Source organism: Carassius carassius, chromosome 50 (genome assembly GCF_963082965.1).
Source record: "Carassius carassius chromosome 50, fCarCar2.1, whole genome shotgun sequence".
NCBI lineage: Eukaryota > Metazoa > Chordata > Actinopteri > Cypriniformes > Cyprinidae > Carassius > Carassius carassius.
Genome location: NC_081804.1, coordinates 6,885,479 through 6,903,399, shown reverse-complemented (window position 1 = coordinate 6,903,399; position 17,921 = coordinate 6,885,479). Strand labels below are relative to the sequence as shown.

General features: G+C 38.5%; 1 protein-coding gene across 1 annotated transcript in view; it reads left to right on the top strand.

Annotated features, from left to right (window-relative positions):
* Positions 1-543: 543 nt before the first annotated feature.
* LOC132133165 (fatty acid 2-hydroxylase-like) overlaps positions 544-17,921 on the top strand; it is a 28,352-nt gene continuing 10,974 nt past the window's right edge. The window contains exon 1 of the mRNA XM_059545906.1: positions 544-965. Within this exon, the coding sequence (XP_059401889.1) occupies positions 672-965 (294 nt within the window). The 5' untranslated portion in view covers positions 544-671. The remainder of the gene's footprint in view (positions 966-17,921) is intronic.

Sequence of the window (17,921 nt, the reverse complement as noted above, 5' to 3'; positions counted from 1 at the left end):
CATATTTAAAAGGCATTCTGACTTATTTATATTCCATATTCCATCTATATAAAGTACAGCAAATTAGAAATCTAATTATAAAACTGTCCTGATATTTAAAACATCCAGTAGCCTATGGGAAACCAGCAGTGCTTTTTCTTTTTTTCTTTTTAGTCAAAGGCGGTTTCTTTGCGTGTTAAGTTAAATAAAAACCTAAAACAATCTCACCGATCGAGTCAGGTCTCACAGTGCCATAAAACGCTATTGAGCGCCTGTTTGAGTCGCGCCCTGTGTGCAAACACAGCGACAGGGTTATGACACCAACAACGCCCACAACGAGGAAGTACACTGAGCAAGCAGTGATAGTTCACGTGAAGAGTTAACTTTTGGGATTAGTGTAATTTCTTTTTTTTTTAAATAAAAGGCAAAATGAGTTTTGTTATGTGAATTATAAACTAGAAAAACGACACAAACACAGCATGTACATATTTTTGCACGCTCAACAGGTGCTCGGATCAGCAGTGACTACGTCATGAATTATTCATGAGATGCATAATGAGCAGGCTGGTATGAACTCTCCTCAGACTCGAAGTCGAAAGTCAGTAGTTTTAGTCCACGAGCGCTGGAGAAAGTCAGTGGGGGTCCCACACTGCGAGCCTACCCTTCTCTATTCGCCTTGTGGACACCCCTAAATGAATAATAAAATGTCGCCTTTGGTGTCCCCTCGCTTTTTTTCCGAAAAGGAGGTATCCAAACATTGCACCAAGGATTCGTGCTGGGTGTTGTTAGGGACGCGCGTCTACGATGTGACGGGGTTCCTCCGGATGCACCCGGGCGGAGAGGCGCTCATCCTCCGCCGCTCTGGCAAGGACATCAGCCGGGAGATCGAAGGACCCCCACACCGGCACTCGGAGAACGCTCGGAGGTGGATGGAGCAGTACTACATTGGTGAACTCGGCAAAAACAGCATAGATGAAGATACGGAGGTAATTCCCGAAATAGCAACATAAAGTCACTCAGTTAATCACACGAACTATTTTAAGGAAGTTTACAGTAGCCTACGTGATGTCATATCTTAAGATGTCAATCTTTGGTTCAGGAACTGTTACTCCACACAGTCAGAAAATACTGGTAATAGTAATGTTATTAAGAAAAAATACGTTTTACATTTTGTGTAAAAACTATAATAAAATTAAATCCCAAATTAATATAGTGTGTTCTGTTACTACTGTAGGTCCTAAAATCTGTTTTCAGTTGGTTTTACTAATTACTATCATAAGTGATGCAAAAGCAACGATATTGAGATTTAGATGTGCTAATAAATTTGTATAAAATACATATAGCCTACTATTTTTTGGAACAACATTTAGTTTAACTATAGCACAAGGCATGTTATTGATTTTCAAAGAAAATACATAAGTTAATTGAACTTTAAATGCTGTGTTGTTACTGGTTACTGAAAAAAAAAATTATGCTTTGTTTTATTCACAAAACTATAGCACAAAACATGTTATTGAAAGCAACAATTGCGAAAAATCTTGCAAAACCTTTTAAAGAGTGCTCATCTGCTTTCCTGGGCCTTTTATTAATAAACTGTATACCAGATTTGGTCTTTTTATATCAATATACTTTGTCTAATATCCTACCTTAAGCATTTTCTTTATAATGGTTTTCTATGGGGGAGAAAAAGCTTAAAGATGTAGTTGATTAGCTTTTTTGGAAGGCTTGATTGTGTTTATGGGGTGCAGTGTAATGGTTTCATGCTTCGATTAAAAAAAAGGTGTTCTTTACACATATTTTACCATTATTCTTTCACATATTTCCTTCAGAAATCAGATTGGTTAGCTGGCCCAGTGTGTTGTGATTCGCTGACCGCGTACGTGCATGTTGTCCGGACATGTCATGGCCCATTACCATTACTGGTAGCTGCATGTTCCCGGGGGCAGGGTTTATGTAAACATCAGGGTTGGTGATGTCACAAACCCAGGAAGAAGCATGTTGTAGTCCCTACCAGCCTTTTTTGTAGTCCTTAAACAGCGATTTCTTTAAAAGAAAATATATCCCTTTGCATCGAACCTTGAGCGTTATAACTTTGGAAATATTGTTTATGCTCTAACAGCAACATTACACACTTAACTAAAGTTAAAAAAGTGAAATCATAATCAACAACCCTTAAATTTGCATTAGCGCATTGCGTTCATATTCTGGGCTATTCTGCCTGGCTGTAAATAGAATTTCATTAACAGTAACATTATTAATATTAATAGTTTAATAATAATACGGAATTTGGTCTCCCGATATTACCGTTTTAGTACATTAAGCCACATTAAGTGTTTTAAGAATGTCCCAAAACAGTGCCTTGAACTAAACACTGACGGCATTTCTTTATACTTGTAATACTTGTATAAAATTCTACGTACCACTCCATTGTGAACGTATGGAGCTGAACCACTGCATTGGTTTTGCAAAAGAATGCAAATATCATTGCAAGGGGATATTGCAAGAGAATGCAAAAGATCTGAAAAATATTTTTTTCCTCCGATTTTTTCCATCACTGTGTCCCTTTAAGGGCTCCGTACTTTTGACAGTAAAACAACATAAAAAAAAATCTTTTTTTCAATGCCATTGTTACCTTGCGCTTGCTTGGTTGGAGTTTAAAAGCTTAGTATTTAGCTAAGTATATCAGTTAATTAACATAATTTTCACTTGTTTCATAATTGAAGAAATAAAGGTTACTTGCATTGTCTTAGGAATTGTAAGAAGACAAAAACTACTATCAAACTTTTTTTTATATAGATAGACACTTCCTATTAACCAGTGTAATGAATTAAACTCTAATAATCATCGGGAAGAAGGAGGCGGGAACCGGCGGACATTCAAATGAAACTTTAATAATCACAAAATAAACAAAACAGCGCACCAGCCCCTCACGGACGACTGGTGCGCTCAAATAAAAACCAAAACACAACTAAAAGCCCAGACCTGGTCCTCTCTCATCCTTCACTGTTGTCGCTACAGTTTTATATCCTTCCATCTCCTACGTGGTACTCGAGACCGGCGGTGGGCCGCAGGTGCCACTGATTTGCCCAATCATTGCCGGCCTCACTCCTTGTTCCCACGTCCCTCGGCCCCACCCCATTCGCCACAACCAGTAAAACACATACAGTGTTAAATTATTTTATTTAATGGTTTAACTTTTAATAACACACTTTTTTAAAGTCCCTTTTTTTTGCAATAGGAAGCGGCCTACTGCGTCCTTTAGATTCAAGATGAAACGAGAAATGTTTGTAATTATTTTTTAAATTATGCAAAGATTGTATTAGTAGCAATAATAGGCTATAATAATAATGACATATTTTGTTTACAGTATAGCTTATTTAAATAGCTTATTCTATAAGTGAGCAGTGCTTGTGTGTGTGTATTAAGAATCTAGTGAAACGTTTTGCAGCAAAATAGTTGTCCAATATCCAACATCCAACATCATATGAACTTTATAACGGTGGTTCTAATGATTAAATAAAATAAACTGGGACTCATAAAATTACAATAAACATTGTTATTAATACAACCTATTTAAGAAAAAACAAATAAAAAGTAATATGTGCTACATACTTTCTATATGCACATTTTAGAGCAAATCATGCGCCACGCCGTTATATCACACATTATGACGCAACTCGTCAGGACGTAAAGGAGTCACCGAATTGATTTTTTAAAATTAACGATTAGCGAACTCAGTTTTCTTATCTCAGTTTTGTACCTGTGCAGGTTTTTTAAAATTAATATTTGAAAACCATTACATAAGAAACGCATAGATTATCGTTGTGATATTTGTGCATCGTGCCAGCAGGTAGACAATAATAGATAGATAGATAGATAGATAGATAGATAGATAGATAGATAGATAAATAGATAGATAGATAGATAGATAGATAGATAGATAGATAGATAGATAGACAGACAAGCCTTCTGTCCCTGCTTGCCTCTCCTCTGTGACTCCCCAAGGAAAAAGCGGGGGAAAGGACAAGGTACCTCACCTTTCAGTTTCAGCTTTATGTATTATTTTCATTTTGTGTGTGTGTGTGTGTGTGAGACAGTCAAACCGGTCTGTCTTGTCTAAGCAGTGGTATATACTCCGGCTTGACCCAAAACACAATTTTACACAACACACACAGAGTACTGTCAGTATTCCCATGAAAGGGTTAATATATGAAGTATCTTTATGCTATAATTACTTGTCACTTCATACTTTCAAAATTAGTTTCTGATTGAAATCAAGCTAAACTTATTTGCTGGTATCTTGGCCCATTTAGACTATATATGTGTATAAAATAAGGGAGTATTAAAAGTTGCATTGTTCTTTGTTGCGAGTTGTGATTGGTTAGAAAATTTGTACACTAAAAAAACTAAATTAGCATGCATTCCAATTAGAATTTCTGCGTTTTACTTCAAGGCTTTGAGTCACCCGTCCTGAAGCAAGACATTTCTCAGCAGCTATGATTGCAGTGTAAACAGTCTGATCCTTTTAACAGTGTGACGACTTGAATCTCCACCACTCAACACAAGAGCTTGGCCTGAGACATCTATATTTCCACATAGTTTCACAAGCATGTTTTAACATCCTCAGGTGATAAATACTGCTGTAGTAAAAAGTATTGTATTATTATTTTTTAATGAGTCATAATGATTTCAAACTAGCTAATTGAAAAAAAAAGTTATAAAGTTGATATATTTAATTATTTAATGTATTTAATTCAATGCAAAATTCCTACTACATTTCTCTCAAAGATTAAATGTGTATTTTTGTCATGGTGATTTGCAGTTTTTAGACCTTTGATATCTGACATCAGAGTATGTTATACAAATTTAAATATAAAATTCCCAGTAGTTATTGAGTTATTTATAGCAAATGTTTTTCTTTCAGTCCCAGTTCTTTCAGAGCGTAAGATATTTAATATCAAAATATCAAAAATAGAAGCACATTTTAGAAACAAGGATTTTTTACAAGGAATATTTATATTTAAGATTAAAAAAAAAATTGAGTTTTAACAACATTTTAAACAAAACCACTCTTTTCAACACTGATAATAATCAGAAATGTTTCTTGAGCAGCAAATCAGAATATCAAAATTATTTCTGAAGGATCATGTGACCCTGAAGACTGGAGTTATGATGCTGAAAATTCAGCTTTGCATGACAGGAATAAATTATATTTGAAAATATATTAAAATGGAAATCAGTCATTTTAAATGGTAAAAATGTTTCCCATTTTATTTTAATATTATTATTTTTACTGTCAAATAAATGCAGCCTTGATAAGACATAACAAAAAATAAATAAATAAAAAGAAGCCCTGTGCATTTCCACATCACGTTTGAATCATTACATACTCATTGGTTGATCTTCATGGTAGAGTATCTTAAATGTTAAAGATTTCTCAAAGAGAAGATATCCCTAAACCAGCACAATCTTCAAAAGTTCGGTAAAATTGTATTATGTTTATCATTTTTTATTTCATACTCATTTTCAAACAAGCTCCTCCCTGAGAACTTGAGTCCATTGATTTCTGTTTGTTCTGAAAAATCTGGCTAGACCTGCTATAAACTTTGAAAGTCGAAAGTATTTGTTGTATTAATGGTTATGAAATTGCAAGGACAAACTCAAAAGGCCTTAGTCAGGCAGCAAAAACAAATGACCAAGAAATCTGGGGGATCGTCTGTCTCTCTTTCTTATTGATCACTCGTGAAACCAGCTGGACCTGTTGACAAGGTGCGAGGGCTGTAGTCCATCTACTCGCATCTAGTGAGGGTATTACAAGGCAATGACCTGTTATGGGTGTGTTGACAAAATGGGATCAGGCGGTTCCACTTCTTGAACAAGCATGAATTTGAAAGAGGGGAACGAGATAAATGGATGACTGAAGTGATGCATGAATGTTTAGAATGTTTAAATACCTGTTAGGGTTATGGATATATTGATTGTTCTTTATGAAACAACTGGCCTTGAGGCTGTTAGTTTCCTTGTAACTAGAATGGAAAGATTGTAATGCTCAGTATTGTAAAGCATGGCATCACGTCAGTTCATAACTCTGTACAGAGGTGAAAGAACAAAGGCTTCTTTAGCACCTTTATTTACATCACACAGATGTTTTTCGCAGCATGTAGTGGTGCCATCTCAAGTAACACCCACATTCCCACTCACCAAGTCATTGTGAACTGGTTTAGTTGCCAGTTAATTTTTAATAAGAACATATAAGGCAGAGGCATGGATTTCTGGAATGCATTCTTTCTGCGGATATTATCTCATTTCTCCTTCAATAGCCTTTTTGTTTTCAGTGGCTTCAGCCACAAAGCAGCATGCCAACCCTCACCAAGGGCCATCAAGAGCCATAACATTGTCTCATGTTTGTGATGAAACCTCATACTGAATCAGTGTAGTTAATGCTATAATCTAAGTATGCCTATAACCACAAGACTATAGGATGAACAGGTATCCTCTGGTGGGAGAAATGTTTACTACCGGCTGCTATGCTGACAGGGACGACCGCATCACTTAGTTCTCCGGTGTCATCAAACCTTTTTGCTTTGTAACACCCCATTGTCTTTCCCCAAGGAGACTGTGTTAGACTGGTGAATTACACCTTGGGAACACAAGGCATTTGGGAGCCAAAGGTATGATTTTACAAGATGCTTAAAAGTTCCCACTGATGGATTTTAATGTAGGTCACTGATAGATTATATGCAGATGGTTCGGCCAACATTGGTCCCTAAGGTAACTAAGGTTTGCTCGCTCATTAATTGCATCAAGCTACTGGACGGTCCCCAGGAGAGAAGCATGCTACAAAACTCATAAGCCTGGCGTCACAGGAGACAATTGTTGCCATGGCTCTGGATGGAACCCTGGGACCCGGAAAAGCTCTCAGTGTCTAATGTAGCAAAATGCACAATATGGCAAAGGTTGGTTTTAAGGACAAACCAATTATTTTCCGTAATGTAAAAGAGGGAAATCAGTGCATAAGCGAAAATGTACTCCGGAAGGAAACTCTTGCACCGTTGCTTGACTGTGTCAGATTTCACACTGACACTCCCATGAGTCACACACATGGTTTCGATGCAACTAATTGAACTGCTTATAATACAATGCATAGAGAATCATTGTGCGAACTGAATGAGTGCGATTCTTATAAATCCTACCCGATTTGTGGCTTCGCAAAGAAAAAGGGTGTATTGTTTCCAAGCAGACACCGTAGAAGTTCAGCAGAGCCAACCTACACATTGATTATGTTGTTGTATGTAACATTGTAATATTTTAATCATATGAATCACCTGTATCTTCATCCGTATGACGATCCTCTGTTTGAACTCCATTGCATCTGCTAGATCTTAGCTTGAAATCAAAACGGTGTGTCAGAAAGGTTCTCAAAGATACTTGGCAAAACAAGTTTAACCAGAGAAGGTTATATTTAAAACAATCAGGTGGAGTCTTTCTAAGAACTCAAGTGATCTTTTGTGAAGTCTCATTATGACTTGGGTGCTTTTGTAACGTTGGTATTTGAAAGGTGGTTGACGGTGTGCTGATTCAGTTTTTAACAGTTTCGGCCAGTAGAGAAGAACCTGGATTGGTCAGCTTGTCAAAGTCTTCAAAAGAGATACAAATGGAGGAGACACGTCAAAGTGGGAAAACTGTGTTCAGTGTCATTGATTCGGTAGGATGTGTGTTACCCCTGTCCCCTATGTTCTCAAATGCATGTGCCACTGCCTTTCAGATAGAACTATTGGTTTTTTAGAGCTCTTCTTATCTCAAAAGATACCTGCATCAGACAGTTGTTTATTGTAGAGAACCTGAAGCTGAGATGTTCCTCTTTAATGGAGAAGTTGACCCTTGTTTGCCTGCTTGGGGAATATTTGATGAGGATTAAACTTTAAACTACAGGCATGCATCACTATACCACATTTACAGTAATCACTGGTATCAGAATTTCTAATTTTTTGATACCGATATCATAGAATGTACTGTAAATGAACACATTTGTGTATTATCAATATTAATGTAATATTAACATATTGAGTATGAAGTGACAAATGCTTTTGAAGATTTTCAAGAAGATTTAAATATAAATAATAAAATAATTGTATTATTTTTGTATAATAAAAAATTACAAACTAATTGCTGTTACGGGTTGCTGGTGTGTAATGAAGGCGCACAAGGAAGAAGATCTAAAAAAGGGTACTTTTAATAATCGCAGGAGAATAAGGGCACATCCAACATAATACAATATACAAACGTAGGATACAACATTAATCACGGACAAGGAGGAACTCAAAAGAAATCAGGTGAACGGAGACAGGTGGGGATTAATCAATTAACCAAACAAGAAGAGGAAGATGACCAAATAAGGGAATTGAAAGTCAATGAATGTAACAATTGCAGGCAATAGATACAAATTAGGTTAACGGTCATATTTTTTTGGTGTTGTTTCTAAATACTACCGAAACTGTGGAAAAGAGTGGTATTGTTACACCTTTTTATCAATTGACTTTGTACCAAAGTCCCAGTATTTTGACATTCATAAAGGCTTGACCGAACTCAAAATCACACAAATAATCTCAAAATGGGAAAAAATGGCCCAGGATGCAGATGTAGGAAAAAGGATAGTGAGTTTTGAATCTGTGAACTTCAGACATGCTCGTCCTGTTGCACAGATTTCTAAACTTCTTGCTGAAGCTCTTCCTGGATTGAAGTTCTTTATGTGTGAGAAGGCTCTTGATCACTGAACTCTGTACAATAGGACACACATATGTGTAGAGACCTGCAAATGAAGAAACCTTTGCAACCTTGTTTGAAGGGAGGGACCCAAAAAAGTGTTATTGCATGTAGATTTTTTTTTTTTTTTATTTTTTTTTTTTTTTTTACAAGTCAACAGCTCTCAAGTTTAGCCTTTTCAGTTTCTTTTTTTTTTGCCCTTTGCGCTATGCAAATATGAGTACTTTTATTGGTTTAAAATCGCATTTATTCTTACATTAGAATTGAAATTGATAGGTTTCATGCCATATCATGCTAAAAATTCACAACAACCTTTGTCTGACTATACACACTAATCTGTCTCAAATCTGCTAACCCCAAGATAATGAAACTGCTCATTGATGTTAAACTTGGCTTGACGATTGAGGAAAGGAATGAAGGAAAAGAGAAAAAGAGCGAGAAAATGCTTCAGAGGACTCCAAGTATCTGGCCCAGCAGGTTCCACCAGTTCTCTGGGTGATGCAGTTTACCAACCAACAACATCCCTGTTTATGGTAATGGTGAATGGAAATCAACCCTGCCTACCACTTTAAATTCCAGAACAACAGGTCTGAGATCAGTTTCGGCAATGGACTAGTGTCTTTCATGAGCAAAGAAAAGCAAAAGCAAAACAAAAAACAGCTGTGGAACGATGATTGAGAGGAGAGCTTTAAGAAAGAGGCATTGATTTGAATGCAATGCTTAAAGGGCAACTAAACCCCTGCGCACGGTTGCATGAAACTCCTTAAGCTAAGAAATCCCTTAGATATAAGGTTAAGGGTACCCTTAGTGAAACTTGGGTTGCAAGAAAAAACCCTAAAGGTTTCCTTAAGGAACTTAAGGCTGTTATTAAGTTTTTCCCCTTAATTAATTAAGTGTTCCCTTAAGCGTTGCTACAAAGTCCTTAGTGACCATTTCACCTTAATAAATTTAAGGGACCAAAACAGCTCCCTTAAGTCAACTTAAACTCCAAATACGATGGCTGATTTAGTGTTAATTGAAGAGGAGGAAATACCAAGGCGTGTTTTTTTAATGATCGTAATAATCCCTTGGAGACGATGAATGGTTGATGAAAGGCTGAAAAGTATTATTATTATTATTATAACCACTTACGAAAACAATAATTGCCTTTTCGTCCTCTGTCCAGTTTGGTTTACGTTTTTTTGTTTTCTGTTATGTTTGTACTCTCCATAGCAAAAATATATTAATACAAAGTGTGATTTTAGCAAGGATTTGGCTTTGTGGTTCGTTATGTTCTGTTTACTGTTAGCGGTAGTAACTATAGCAACCGCGGCGATCTTTGCCGTATGTTGTCAGAAACTACAGTGAAACACTTACTATAAACACTTAGGTAAGGGTGACAGTTAAGAGGTTTCTTGCAACGCTCTTAATGAAATCCCTTACCTCAGGGTTTTTTTTCTCCCTCAGGGAAACCCTCACTTAAGGAGTTTCATGCAACCGGGCACTGGTCAGAGCCTGACTCCTCCCACTGGCAATATTTGAAAAATGCTGAAAAGTGGGCAGAGCACAGCGGAGATAGAGGAGATGAACCGAGGGCGGGGCTGAGCGGGTGGGGCGTGAACATGAGACCCGCAGTGACGGATTGCTTGACAGCTGCTGTCAGAGTCGCTAAAATGGAGAGTGACTATAGTGACGCAAGTAGCTTTGCAACAGAGCGTTCATTTGAAGTAGAGGACTTTTCTCCCCCACCTTCACCTGAAGTGGATGATGTCGAGGTGTCTGTGGCCTGAGCCATATCAATTCGAGCCGCTGGCTCAAACTGCGGTCTTAAGTCCCTTTCCAGCGCGAGCTGTGTGGAGAAGCCCATTTCCACCTCCATTGCGTTGGAGAAGCAATCCCGCATAAAATGCAGTTTGCACACTCTAGCTCTAGGCGGGAACTCGCGGTCTTCCAGGCCAAGTGCATGCAACCACTGGCGCCTAATTTTAAAGTCTGCTGGAAAACTATGCAGTCCAGCAGTGTTGTCGCAACCAGCACCACTACACCTACGTACCATCCTGACCACTGTACTTAATACAGATGAATCTACGCCAACTTGAAGCTATCCTAACTGATGCAATCGGCTCCTAACTAACTATGCTTCTAACAGTAGTAATGTTACACTAACAACTATGCTAATTAACTACATAGGCTACACGAAATAATCTAAATAAATATATAAATGCTATGCTAAATAGATGCTATAATAGTCTATCCTGGTAGTTTTCAATACTCGCAATTCCAACTCCTGACTCACTACAGTCAGTGATTTTGACGGAACAAGATGGTTTTATACTTCCAAGGGCATGGTAACTCGTACAGAGGGGCTGGAAACTGCTTACGTCACCTGCCACCTCAACATCCAATAGGAAAAATCAACTGTAGTAGCCACCGTTCAATCTGAAGAGGGCAGCACTCAGACGTTTTTACACCATATATTGTATAATTAAAACACTTTATACTCAAATGTCAAAAAAGTTACTCGAATCAATGAACAGCACTAATAAAGCCCCATTCTTACAGATCATTAACTAAAAAAAGTTGGTTTAGGGTTTAGTTACTCTTTAAGTTACAGATAACTCGGCATTCAAAACATTAAAGGAATATTCTGTGTTTATTACATGTTAAGCTGTGGTTAACAGCATTTGTGCCATAATGTTGATCATCATAAAAATTTGTTTACACTTGCCCCTCGTTTTAGTGCTGCCATAACTTTTATAACAAAAAACTGTTACAATATAGTAGTAAAGCCAGAAGATGACTTTAGTTCAAATAATGCATAAGTTTTAAAAGAAGAATCAATGTAAGTGGTGTAAAAAAATCACAAACTTAACACATTTCTGCTTTGCATTCCTTAAAAAACCCGGCCCTATTCACTTCATTTGTAAGTAAACTCAGGTTTGCCCTTAAAAAAAAAAAAAAAAGGAGAGACAAGTCAAAATAATTATTTCAACCACATGCCAGAACTGGAAAACAGAGCACCAACAAGGACACACTTGTCAGTTAATGTCCAAGAGTGACACACAACAACCAGGCTTGTTATTTTACATGCACGCATATTGACGGTTCATAATCTTAGAACAGTGATGCATTCAGCAACCCTTCCCTCAGTACATTTGCGTTAACATACTTTTGCTTAGTCATTTACATATGTTGAACAAGAAGCCACATTCTAAAAAAATGCTGGGTTATTTTTTCTTCCCAACTGCTGGTTTGAGCCTGTTGGGTCATATGTTGGGTTGTTTTTCCAGTGCTGGGTAGATTTAGTCACCCAGCCATTGAATTAGTGGCTGGGTCAATCTCACTTACCACTGAATACACCCCTCCCATTCCATTGACACACCGGCACTAGAATCAGCACTATTTTGCTGAAAATGGATTACAAAGAACGGTTGAATACACTTGAATTAAAATGTTACTTTTAAATTTTATTTTTTATTTTATTTCAAAAATTCTTGTTAAACAAGTTTAAATGTAATATTGTAAACTTTATTCACCCAAATAAATTCAATTTGTCTTATATTTTACTATAAAACATTTAACCCAACCAGCTGGGTCAGAATAACCCAGCATGTGTTCTGTCCAACATTTCCCCAGCACTGGGTTGCCAAAACCCCCCAGCAATGGTTGTTTTTAACCCAACGTTTTTTAGAGTGCAGTTTTTTTAGCTTGTATTACAGGACTTTCTCATGCTTGCCCACATTGCGAATTGCTTTTCTTAACCGTGCTTGACATTTGGGGGGAAGTCGTGGTCTAGGTCTAACCCTAGGGTTGTGGGTTTGAATCTTGGGCCGGCAATACCACGACTGAGGTGCCCTTGAGCAAGGCACCGAACCCCCCAACTGCTCCCCCGGCGCCGCAGCATAAATGGTTGCCCACTGCTCCAGGTGTGTGTTCACAGTGTGTGCGTGTGTGTGCACTTTGGATGGGTTAAATGCAGAGCACAAATTCTGAGTTAGGGTCACCATACTTGGCTGAATGTCACGTCACTCACTCATAAAACCTAAACATCCTACATGGAGAATAGGAAAATCCTTCTACAGTTTTTACAACTAGTGTGTTTAGAGAGATATGTGGATTTGAGAATTGGACAGGTGGAGGAAGGATGTCTGCCTGCGAATTTCCATAAGTGTTGCTCTGAATAACACAAGCCAAATGTTTTACATCTGCCCCAAATCAGTGCCACCATGGCTGATGTTTTTGACAGCTTGGAATAGTCCATCAGTTGCTGCCTCTTATCAGGATCAGTCTGTCCAATTCTGTATCCTGGCACCCATTGGATAATAGTTAATTATTGACTTGGAAGAACCCTCATGGGTCATGTAACCCTCTTGCACCTACCATTGTTGAAATGGTTGAGTTAATGCCGCATAGTTTATTTTTTTAATTTAGCATCATTTTTGATTCCAAAGAACCACTGACATTATCACTCATTTTGTAAGAACTTCTAGAATGATGCCTGATAATGTTTCATCAAGATTCTTCAGGGATCCAGTTTGATGATGTGTGTTTGATGACCAGCTGAGATGAATGAATGATTTTTTTTTTTTTTGCAGATCAACAATCAATCTAAATCAGGGTTGTTTAATCCTGCTTCAGAAGGGCCAATAGTTTAGCTCCAGTCTGCCACAGCACACTTGCATGGAACTTCTTAGTAATTCTGACACCTGAGGTGTGCTTAATTTAGGTTGGAGCTAAACTCTACAGGTCATTGCCACTAGCCTACATAGACCCCAATAATATAAGTCAGCTGTTCTCAATTCCAGTCCTCGCGCCCCACTGCTCTTCATATTTTTCACATCTCTCTTTGTTAACACACCTGATTCAGATAATCAGGTCATTAGAAAGGAGCTCCATGCATGAACTGTGTTCCCATTGTTCATTGCTCCCTACTCCCTGAGCAGAGGAAATCTGTTTAAGTTTACCTCACTTCGGAACATTCATTCACTGATTTGTGCTGCGCAGCGTCTTTACACACGGACAACTGTGACATCATATACCTCTGTAAATAAATACAATTTAAATTCATGTCTCGCACACTTCAATGCACTTTGATTGGAACATATACGTTTGCTTCGAACTGGAATCATGGCGGAATATCCTGTGATGTCCACTTCGCAGGGCACTTATGTTCGAATAGAACAAACATCTGAAGCGCTAAGATGAAATGTGAACAGCAGTGGGGCACGAGGACTGATATACCGCTGATATAAGTAAATTACCATCTAGAGACGCGATGCCCCGCGTTAGGCGTTTATGTCCCATAATACTAATCTTGTTGATCGTTATAATAGCATATGTTTTCTGTAAAGATACGAATCAAAACAACACCTGTCGAGTAAAACACAAGCGAGATCGGCATCTCTTTCTAGTTGAAATTTGTCGCGAAGCTCTCTCCATCTCTCCAAAATGCTACACCGATATTAATCCTCGTGCTTTCTCTCCTCTTGTCCCAAACTCTTCTTGGGTCGTTTGGTTGGCCCGTATGCTTACGTTTATGGGAGCTGTCCTTGTCGACAGAACCAGCGGCAGACAGTTATCCATAAATAAGTAACACAATCCAGTATAAAACGTGCAAGAAGAAGTATATAAGGAACTGCTTGAAGAAAACTAGTGGTTTGCTGGACGCTAGACACTTCTTCCGCATTTGTCCATGACAATGTTGTCATGTGGTTTCTACGTCAGCAAAGGCGGTAACAAAGGGTAACTAACCTCATTGACAGGCAACTGCACTGCCCCGTGTCACTGTTTAGAATGGGAATTTTCTCATGATTTACAAGTAGTTGAAACATTAGAGACATTGTTAGTAATCAGCTAGACAAAATATATAACACTAGCCTAGTGGTTTTTGGATATTTTACTGCAAATATCTTATTAATTGTACCTTTAAACAAACATCTCGTTGTACAAACATTAGATAAGCAATGGCTTGGTTGGAAATATCCAAACTACTATCTGAGCTTGCACAAAGATGACCAAATATGCCTTCTTTCTGCACCTTTGTTAATGCTGAACTGATTTTGAATGTCTGCATTTTGTTCATGTTGTCTTACCGAGAACAATAGGGATGTGTTTTCCACTAGTTGGTATGTGGCTGCAATTGTTCCCACATCTTTATCTGGGGAATGTGGTGGGTTTGAGCAAATTGTGAAGAGCACTGCCTACCATCACCATCAACTGGGAGAGTTAAGCTAATTAGGGTTCTGCTAGGCCTTTTGAGTGTATGTGTCCGAGGCTATTAACCCCCAACTGTACTCTTATCGCCACCCCAACACCATTCGACACACTGCCAGCTCTGTTTGGATTGTACCAGCCCGAGCTCTCTGGTTCTGTCCTCCATGGTTTTGTTCTCACATTTCTTTCTGTATGTATGTGTGTCCCTGTTACTTAGATTCCCAGAACCTTACTGTTCCATAAAGAAGCCTTATTGTTCACCCAATTCAATTCTTTCAGCCCCCATGCCAGTCTATAGTGCCGGCCTCCTTCTTGCCCTCATCTTACCAAACACAAATTTTCTGCATTTCGCCACTGTAAATCTCGTTGATGACTATTACCAACACAAAATGTAGCAGGATCTGCCTGCTTCCCTGGAATCCAGATGGTCTGATGTATCTGGATTAATTGTCTTTAAAAGAACTCATGCTCCAAGGTCTGCCAAGTCCAAATTTAGGGTATCCTGACTACCGCAATGGGATAACCCTGAACACTTTTCACACCTTGTTCATGCAATATTATTTACATTACTATGTAAACTACACTGACACTTGATTTTTAGTCTGCCAGCGCAGCTGTCGTAGCTTTAGTCCAATAGATATTTGCATACCGCACTGGAAAATGATGTCGTCTAGGTGTAATGACTTGTGGCTGTATTTTCATACATTCCACTCTGTTGGACTTCATGCAGAGCTTCACTTTTTTTTCTCTCACACCAATAAGGAACATGTTGTACATTTGTGCTTTCTAGACTTTCTAGACCACAATAAAGGATTGCTATTCTCGTCCAGATTTACTTTATTCTCTCAATGTCCACTGAGAACAATTGGAAAGCCTCTCTTCTGTAAATAAGCACACTTTTACAATATAAAATGATTTAATGTGGTATGGTACACACAAGATCGGTGGTAGGTTGCGCTGTGTACTTTTACAGAGAGACATAAGTTCATGTATGCTTGATTTGATTGCAGATTTGTTTAGGTTTAATTAACTGTAAAGGAATATAACAAAGGCATAGACCACAAAAATGGAAATGAAATGGAAATAGTAAGTGGGTTAGTTTTGCGGTGAATTATTATTTTTGTTGTTTTTTTTCTTTTAAAATTTCCATTGTGAGGGGAGTCTTCGTGTTTTTGTGGTACACATAAAGTGGTCTGACTAAATATGTCCCACTGTCTCTTAGGACAACAATACATCTCTGTGGCTATGTGACCTAAATTAGGTTGAACAAATCTACTGACTGTGGATCATTCGAAAAACATTTCCAGGAACTTAACCACATAACCACAAGCCATATTCACACGATTAGACACAATCTAACATTCTATCCAGTAAACTTTATAATCTTCATGCTTGTTAAGTGAAAACTGTGAAGCTTACAATTCATTCATTCAACGCTGCATACAATGAACTAACAAGTAAAATGTTAAAAAAATATATTTTTAAAGTTCATTTACATTTCAACCTAAGATCTTGATGTTGAGTGAAATAATACATGTACATGGATATGTCCAATAGCAACCTTATCATTGGAAGCAGAGTTTCATAGAATGAGGTTTAATATCTAGACCGAGTGCCAACCTCCCGCTCTCTCTCGTGAGGCCAATAAGGAAGTGACTAAAACTGCAATTCATCGACTGGCCGCTTGAGGCTGGCTGCAAAAGGGAGTCAGTCCCATAGACTCCCCATGTTAAAATGCCCAACTTTACAGCAGGAAAAAACATGTTTACAGCCTGGTTCAAAAAATTATTTTGGTCTAAATAGCTAATTTTGCCCTTCATGACAACTGTGAGGGGGGTGAATTTTTTTATAACTCATCCGTTTAAATTATATTAAGACTTAAAGTTCTGCATAATTAAGGGCGTGGCCACTTGAGTGACAGGGAGATTGCCGTTGCTGACACTGCCGTCGTGCTAGGTGGGCGTTGCTACAGCAACTAGCTCCCGCCTTTTTGCCCATTTTTGATTGTCTGGGAGAGTCGCGCGGTGACGCGCTGCCAAGATGGCGACGGCCCGCTCTACACACTTTAGGCTTCAAAAACTCTCTTCAGTAGTCTACGGGTGACGTCACGGACACTACGTCCATATTTTTATACAGTCTATGATCTAGACCGAGCGCCAACCTCCCGCTCTCTCTCGTGAGGCCAATAAGGAAGTGACTAAAACTGCAATTCATCGACTGGCCGCTTGAGGCTGGCTGCAAAAGGGAGTCAGTCCCATAGACTCCCCATGTTAAAATGCCCAACTTTACAGAAGGAAAAAACATGTTTACAGCCTGGTTCAAAAAATGATTTTGGTCTAAATAGCTAATTTTGCCCTTCATGACAACTGTGAGGGGGGTGAATTTTTTTATAACTCATCCGTTTAAATTATATTAAGACTTAAAGTTCTGCATAATTAAGGGTGTAGCCACTTGAGTGACAGGTGGATTGCCGCTGCTGACACTGCCGTCGTGCTAGGTGGGTGTGGCTACAGCAACTAGCTCCCGCCTTTTTGCCCATTTTTGATTGTCCGGGAGAGTCGCGCGGTGACGCGCTGCCAAGATGGCGACGGCCCGCTCTACACACTTTAGGCTTCAAAAACACACTTCAGGAGTCTACGGGTGATGTCACTGACACTACGTCCATATTTTTATACAGTCTATGATCTAGACCGAGCGCCAACCTCCCGCTCTCTCTCGTGAGGCCAATAAGGAAGTGACTAAAACTGCAATTCATCGACTGGCCGCTTGAGGCTGGCTGCAAAAGGGAGTCAGTCCCATAGACTCCCCATGTTAAAATGCCCAACTTTACAGAAGGAAAAAACATGTTTACAGCCTGGTTCAAAAAATGATTTTGGTCTAAATAGCTAATTTTGCCCTTCATGACAACTGTGAGGGGGGTGAATTTTTTTATAACTCATCCGTTTAAATTATATTAAGACTTAAAGTTCTGCATAATTAAGGGTGTA